The 8,435-nt window shown below is 39.4% G+C and overlaps 1 protein-coding gene across 2 annotated transcripts in view; it reads left to right on the top strand.

Moving 5' to 3' along the window:
- Window positions 1-7,378, top strand: part of LOC118330413 (ceramide kinase-like) — a 17,001-nt gene extending 9,623 nt beyond the window's left edge. For both annotated transcript variants that reach the window (XM_035664922.1, XM_035664923.1), the window contains 5 exons: window positions 410-515; window positions 780-853; window positions 1,781-1,986; window positions 2,397-2,617; window positions 2,732-7,378. In XM_035664922.1, the coding sequence (XP_035520815.1) occupies window positions 410-515; window positions 780-853; window positions 1,781-1,986; window positions 2,397-2,617; window positions 2,732-2,819 (695 nt within the window). In that variant the 3' untranslated portion in view covers window positions 2,820-7,378. The remainder of the gene's footprint in view (window positions 1-409; window positions 516-779; window positions 854-1,780; window positions 1,987-2,396; window positions 2,618-2,731) is intronic.
- The last annotated feature ends 1,057 nt before the right edge of the window (window positions 7,379-8,435 follow it).

The raw sequence follows: 8,435 nt of genomic DNA on the forward strand, positions 1-8,435 counted from the left end.
TCCTCATTATGGACACCTTAAAGTGCATTATCTCACCCATACCATGAGTCATAATCATTCAGTTATAGTTTGATGTATCCAGAAAATTGAGCAGCACACACAGAGTCTGTTTGAAGAATCAGACCTGATTGCAAAAAAAGGATACAAAAGTAAAATAAAAAGCATTAAAAGTTTATTAGGTTTATTCTCTTGGTTCATCCTGAATCTAAAAAATAAAAACACAGTGCAGGACGCACTGTACAGCAATACAACTAATGAAAGACAGCAGAAATGAATGTTAAAGAGTATTAGAACATTAAAAGGTGCGATTAACAGGTTAGGTATCTCTCATATAAACAGAGAGAGGATGAGAGTAAACCTTGGTCCGCCACATTAATTAACTTTCATGTTGATGCTCTGACTTTTGCAGGTGTGAAGATGTTCCTGACTCATCATTACTATGAAGGAACAGTGTCCTACCTGCCGGCCAGAGGCATCGTAGGAACGCCACGTGACACCGCCAAGTGTCGATCTGGGTAAGTGAGATGCTATATAAATGTAAACTATGTATTTTAATCAAAATAACAAAAAAGACAAAAAATTTATTTAGTATCCAACTCTGTCCAGGTCAGATAAGTTGCAAAAGTTTCATTCTGTTCAAGTTAAGTTTAGTTTAACAGAGAAAAAAGAATTGATTTGGTTCATATGATCTAACAGTTTAGTAACTAAAACTGTTGCGTAATCTCATTATTGTTTTATGCCTTTTTTGAAATCACATTGGTGTGTCTCTAAATTTCCAGCTGTGTGGTTTGTCAGCACAACGGGCAGCTACTTTCAAAGAGAGCTGAGAATTACACAATGGATGAAGACAGCGGTGAGTCCAACAAATCCTCATCTGTAGAACCACAGTTAAAAAGAAAATCAGTCTTTGAACTAGATATCTTTTCACACATTTTTACTGAAAAGCAATCGGTCACAAAGACTGGAAGCAGGGGAAAACTGTTCAAAGTGATAGAAATACACCTACCAAAAAACTCCAAAACATTGATTCTTGTTGTATCTCAGAATACACAGGTTATACTTAACTAAATACTGTATATACTATATTTGGAAATAAAAGAATGGAACCATGGGGCACACCACAAGATAGTCACATGAAGGTAAAATTACCATTGTGGACATGAAAAGAACTACTTTGATTATAATACCTTGTTAAAGTCAACGCCAAACTCCACGCTGTGTAATGCATGCTCGCTGGAAGTTCCTCAGTATATCGGAGTGTGCGCGATCAGTTGAAGAATTCGAACCAGTTGTCTCACAGAATTGCGCAGAGCTTTTTCACAAAATCTCCAAAATTATACTTTACAGTGACGTTTTTTCTAATCCATAAATGGTTGCTTGCACAATGTGAAGCACTACCAAGTTCATTCTTGACCTTGGAAACTACAATTGACTCAACAGTCTCACCTCAAGTTCAATTTAGTAGCTGTTCTGGAGGTTTAGATCACATTTCCCAGGTCAAGAATAAACTTTCAACTTCAACTTACCTCAAGTTATTCAGTATATTATATTAAAATGGACTTACTGTCTCTCATTGCTCAACTTTTCCTCTCAATACTGGTATCTGATTTTATTTTAGAAGTTCTGAATTTATTCATTGTTGACTGTGGCTGTACTCCTGAAACCCTGAATATTGTATAAATAACATTTTCCTCAATAAAAGCCAACCCGGAGTGATGAAGTTTTGGCAGCAGCAACAGCAAGAAAGGTCAAATCTGTCTTTTGGGGGTTTTGGTTCCAGAGAGTGATGGCGAGTGGAGGACAATCCGAGGGAAGTTCTTGGCTATAAACGCTGCCAGTATGAGCTGTGCTTGTCCTCGCAGCCCCAAAGGCCTCTCACCTGCTGCTCACCTGGCCGACGGCACCACCGACCTCATCCTGGTCCGAAAATGTTCCCGCTTCGACTTCCTCAGACACCTCCTCCGACACACCAGCAAAGATGACCAGGTAATAAATCCATAATCTAGTTCAGTGGTTCCCAATCTGGTTCACTTCTGTAAAGAAATCTAAATGTAAAGTAAATTGACTATTGGCTAAAATACATATTACAGACAAAGAATTGTATAAACATATAATAATATGCTCAAAATTCATTCAAATCACTTGTTTTAGTCAAACTTCTTGCAGTTCACTGTTTGGGTTCATTGCATAGTTTTTGAATATAATACAAAATATCATTTAAATGATAGAAACAGGGTCCCTTGGGAACCACTGATCTAGCACATTATTTACAATAAAACCAATGAAACCTTTTAAATTTAAATCAAATTAAATTTAAAAACTGATTTGATTCCGATCCCAAACAACACCTGCTTTCCCTCCCTCACTGTCTTCTTCCGTCGTTCTGTCTCCACCAGTTTGACCTGACCTTCGTTGAGGTCCACCGGGTGCGGCGTTTCCGCTTCACACCACGTTACTGCCAGACCGACTCAGACCTGGAGCTGGACCTGCGAGAGAATGGCAAACGCCAGATCTTCAGCCAGATATGCCGAGACCATCCGGCTTGCGGCTGTGCCCCCGCCTACAGCAGCTGGAACTGCGACGGCGAGATTCTGACCCACACGGCCATCGACGTCCGGTAACGTGACCCTGTGGGAGTTTCTTGCTTTGTATTGTCAAATATTTCAGGTTTTTAGGTAATTATTTTCTTTTCTTTTTTTTTTTTTTTAAATCTTCTCTTTGTTTTTCCCAGCGTGCACTGCCAGTTGATCAAGCTGTTTGCACGAGGGATCGAAGAACCGACGGTGTTCGAGGATCTCACCAACCCCTGTGCAATATAGACCCACGCCCCCATTATTCCCTGTCAGACACTGGAGTCGTCACTGTGTCTTCAGCCTCTGCCTACATCACTTCTGCTGCTGCCATCATGGGACACATCGTTCAGCAGTACGGCGAAAAACCAAGAAATTGTTTCCTCACAGACAGGATGTGATGTGTAGTTTAACTAAAATGCCGTGAATACCTTTAAATCTATTCTTTGGAAACTATTAGGATATAATCAGGAAAATATTGACCCAGAGAGTAAAGCTTCACCCTCACATTTGTTGAGGTTGTTGTTTTGATGCGAACAGATGAATGGTTGCCGGGTGTCTGGCACCTGATTTATTTTTAATATTGAACAGTTCTGAAAGTGCCGTTTGATAATATTTTCCCCCATAATCCAGAGACCATGACTCCATGATGTTACCTTGAGGTTACAAATGTTGCCTGTTAGAGTAACAAAATGTGTAAAAAGCTGCTGTAGGTGGAAAACGCAAGATGGACTATTGTCCGAAAAGCTTGTTGTGTCTCGGTCTTGTAGGTGCCTGAGATTGGATTTGTTTTGGTCTGGTGGGGGATTTTATTAAACAGAAGAGGCAGAAGCAGACAGGAGGAGAAAGAGGGGTATGACATGCAACAAAGGCTGGAATTAAACCGGCTACATTCTTACTTGTTACAGACTTCAGATGTTTTCTTACTAGACTGAAGAGGTCAGCTGTTCTCTATTATCTTGGACTCTCAACTGTAGTCCTGGTGCAGATAAGAACAGACTGAGAGTTTTTGTATTTATTCAGCTTATAAGTAGATTGGAGATTGTTACATAAATTATAGCTTATTTGCACTTTTTAAATAGTTGTAATTATTTTGAATAATCAAAACTTATCTTGGATTTTGAATGGTCTGTTACATGTTTTAAGGATGCCAGACACCTGCCAGCCATTCCTACAGTCATGTGATCATTAGGGATCAGGGATGGATTCTCATTCACATGAGTAGAAAGTAAATCCGCTGCACATGTTCAGTACAGAAAATAATGCTGACAGGAGATTTATTTTCCACTATTGAAGCATCCCAATTATTCAGCTGCAAGAAGGTTTCTGTTACATTATGCTTCTCAAACAGGTCCATTAGAATAAACTCCAGTACTCCATGTTTCTCACGTGTCTCAGGAAGATCTGAGCTCACTTGTAACTATGAAATTGTATTTTTACATATTTCAATTCCCAGCAATTTAGGAAAAAATCTTACATTTTAATTCTAGTGAAGAAAATCTTGTGCCAGTCAAGCTGGTCGTGGCTGAGCAAGCTGAGCAGCGCACACATGAATGTTTTCATCTTTCAATCTTCCATTTCCGCTTGTTATGCAAATGAGGTCAGCTGGAGTAAACACAGAATACAAATCTGATCAAGTGCTAAAGAGAACGAGAAGTACTGCTTTAACACCAGTGTTTTAAACAGCAGATATTCTGACTTCTCAATGAGTTGAAGGCATAGCTGTAACTTTAAATTACATACAAGATTAAAATAAGATTCACATACAACAAAAGACCAAACCAATACTGAAGCAGTGGTGCCCAAGCTGGGGGGTCAGGAAACTGTTTTGTCCAGACAACTATTTGATTGATTGAAATAAAAGTTAATATTAACATCCACTTTCCTCTTATTACAAATTGTAATAACTGATCATCCTCTTTTCATGTAGTGCCACCATCAAGTCAAATGTTAATTTGAATTGGTCCAATACTTTGGTTTGAGACCAAATACCATTCCTGTCCTCCTCGGCTGTAGCATGTTAACACACTAAACTAAGGTGGTGAACATCTAATGGCTAAACATTAGCATGTTTTGTCATTGTTACCGTTGAGCTCAAAGCACCACTGTGTCTAAGTATAGCTTCACAGAAGTTTATGTCGTAATAATTAAAATAAAACAATCTGGACTGGAATCTAGACATATGCAAGCTGTGACGAGGGCTCATAAGTAGACATAGCTTTGTTTTTAGAGGTCACAGTTCAAAAAGGTTGGAATGGCTGCAATAAAGGGTATGGACGGGCCTCTCCGAGTACACAGTTTTTAAATGTTTAACCACAGATAGAAACATTTTTGTGTATAAATGAATCAGTCTCACTGTGAAGGATCATTTAACTTGCTAGTTACAAAACTCGGTTTGGACTTTTATTGTGTTGTATGGAAGGTTCACATTATTGATTTGAACTTGTGACGGAAGCTGCACTGTAATGTCCAGTGTTGATATTCAACCACCAGCATGTTCAGTGTAGAGTCTTTTTCATTTTTGAATCTTTGTAGGTAAGTTCACAGTGGACGGCTCTGAGCATGTCGTAGCCTGATGTTAATTGTCTCTGTAGCAGCTGCTTTTTGGTGTCCACAAAATACAATCTACATGTAGCAGCACCATTAATGTTATTTTTCCATATTCTTTAATAATATGATTCATAGCAAAGTTGCATTTACTTCACTAAGCCTCAGGATGGCAATGTCCATCAGTTCTGTCCACATATCTGTTTAAATTATCATAAAATGGCCTGATCTCAAGAGGATGAACCCTTTAGACTGTAATTATCCATTGACCTTACATCTAGCGCCATCCTCAGGACAAACTGTACAGTTTTGCTCCACTACCGGTATGGCACTAAGGATCTCAAACTCATCAAAACATTGCAGCTTCCAAATAGATTTGAATGAATATGATTGTCTCCATTTAATCCACCTGAAACTCTGTCAGTGTTTTGGAAAATAATTTGAACTGACCTTGAGATGAACCGGACAGGAAGTTGAGTATCAGCACTGGACTGTCACAGTGTAGATTCTGTTTGTTTGTTGTCCAGCAGTCCTGTTTCCTCTCTGCTAATGTTAACACAAACTGACAGAGGAGGGAACCAGTAGCCGCTCACGGTGCTCTAAAACATCAGCTTTCAGCTTTCTTCTGAGCTCAATCTGACCAAATACCAGCCGGGGTTTAATGATGTAGCTGTCTGTATGTGACAGTTTGAGCTTCGCCTAGAGGTCTTCAGAGGTCCAAAATCTTGGATACCTTACAGACCTGATTAGACTGACAGTAATGTGAACCCGGCCCTACTTGGGTCTCAGGTCAAACCTCAGTTAGTAGGAACCTAGTGGACCTGTGAAGATCTTTAGCTCAGCTGTCTGTCTTATGTTGATTTATCTGTCACTGTTGTATTGATGTACAATCAGAGTCTGAATGTTTGCTGTAAAACCCCCGAACAGTACCAACCAAATGTGTTAAATGCGCACACACAGAGGTCGACTGATGACAGATGACTAAAGTGGAGTTTAGGAGAGGGTACAAATTTACATTTAGCGAGCTGTTACTATTAATTAAACCAGAAACTAGCTGATTCATTTGCATGTTTTCATGAAATAGACATTGCTGGAAGCTTTGTGACGTAGTAAATACTTGGCCAGCTATGGTAGCTGGTGAGCTGACCGCTAACATGCTATTTAGCCAAGAACATGCTGGTCCTAGCCAGCCATAATAGCCCACATAGCTAGCTCAGTTGCTAACATGCAGTAGCTAACCTGTCCAACCAGCAAAGTTAGCTGGTTTTCTACTAGCTAATGTCGCTTTCATAAATCGTACAGACTGAAAACTCCTGGTCACACCAGAAAGAGGCACACTGGCCGTAGGACTGTACATCATTTTATTCAACAAAGAGTTGACAAACTCTGCATTCAGCAATGGGACGATGAACTCACACATTTGTACCATCGACTCTAGTCTCCTAATTGTCTATAAACCGTATCTGTTGTGGAACAGTTTATACTGTGACAGCGGAAGTTTAATAAAACTGGTTGGGGACACACAGCCAACAAGCTAAGCTAAGTCAGCACATGACGTATTTTAGCATGGCCTACCCAGAAGTGGGAAATTAACTGGCATATTTTGTGTCATACAACAAAAGGTGAAAACCTTATTTCAAGCATTTGTCAATGGTCGACACTGTCAAGACGGTTTGAATGTGATCATCAGCACGGCTCTGCATGTCAAAGTTAAGAGTCTATGCAAAGGCTTCTCACAAATTAATTTAACTCCCAATAGCGAATCCACTAATTGCAGATATAACTATAATTGACATTAAATGTTGCTGATATAAATGCTGTGACTGGGACCAAGCGCGATTGTAACAGGTAGAATTACAGATATAACCAAGTCATCTCTAGTGTCGTGTTAGGTATTTCACAAACAACATGTAGAACATGAAGAATTAAGGACTAGTACTGCAAATAATGATTAGTCTTAATTGTCTTTCTGATTAGTTATCGCTACAATTTCAAAATAAACATTATGTCCAAAGTGATTTTTCATTTCTTTCTTAATTTTTTTAATTCAAAAAAGACATCTAGCTCTGTGAAGCATTAGTTTCTCCCAATTTAAACCTCTCCAGCTAATAGGGAGTATTTTCAACACTGTAGTTTAATCTGACGCTGGAAACTAATTTGAGCTAGTGAATCAGTCGACCTCTAGTTGTAATCTGAGCTGTAACTGATCTTTACCTTTTGCTGTAGCTGTTTCATTATCAGGAATTAAAAATGTATTCAACTATTCCATGTGTACAGTGATTCTATTCTTAACATCAGTTCTCTATATGTGTTTCTGCTACATGGCTCCAGTAGCTGACAAGTTATTTAAGGGATTCTTTCTTTTCTTCCATTTAATGGAGCAGTTTCTCTCAATCAGCTGACCAGCACTATTCATTGTCCTCCAAGATGCTCCAAACAACCTTACAGTATATCCAACAGGAAGTCCCTGATGATTTTACCTTCTCATTTCCTGCCACTGCTCCATGTTTGTTTCAGGACATCTTTCTGTCGTCTCCTGAGCATCCACTTCAGTTTAGACTTCTCATGTTTCCCCAAAGACCTTCCTCTTGTCATAGTCACTCCCTAGACGCTGCCAACTCGCTGTCCTTGCAGCATTTGGGCGCCTGGGTTCAGACTCACCACTGGTGAAGTCCCAGTTGGACTGCAGGGAATGATGCATTTATTTGACCTCTCAGCCCTGTTGTCAGGCATCACAGCTGGTAAATATCCTCCATTCTCGCAGGGGAGACTGACTGACCACTACTCCATCTATGGGATGTAGAGCTGGTAGTCAGACTCTCAGACTCTGCTGTCTCTTCTGGGAACACAGGGAGATTGCTGGAGCTACTAGCTCACTAGAAGCACACATATGGCCTTTTGTGTGAGACACTGTGTGTGTGTTGTCTACATACTATCTTTCATTAAGGTTATAATGTTCAGTGTTTGTTGAAAATGCTTTAGAAAGGTGTTGATTCTTTTCGGAGGCACAGAGAGATGTTTCTGTTATTCAGCCTACCATACTCGGTATAAATGAGGTAGACAAAATAATAGAAACATATGTCAGTAAATATATAACCAAGAGATTATATAAGAGAGACTTGAGAGCAGATGGAAAGAAAAACAAATACAGAAAGACAAACAAAAGTGCATACAGCATCTGAGACAGGCATATAAATCACCACAAAGATTCAAAGTTAAAAGTTTAAAATCATTCAAGTCTTAAAATCCTCTGTAATTCCCCCCATTTATTAAGGTGCAAAGTAGTGGAAGGCAGACTTCCCAAGTTCCTTCAAAGAG

Source organism: Morone saxatilis, unplaced genomic scaffold (assembly GCF_004916995.1).
Source record: "Morone saxatilis isolate NCDOM2014 unplaced genomic scaffold, NCSU_SB_2.0 Contig2, whole genome shotgun sequence".
NCBI lineage: Eukaryota > Metazoa > Chordata > Actinopteri > Moronidae > Morone > Morone saxatilis.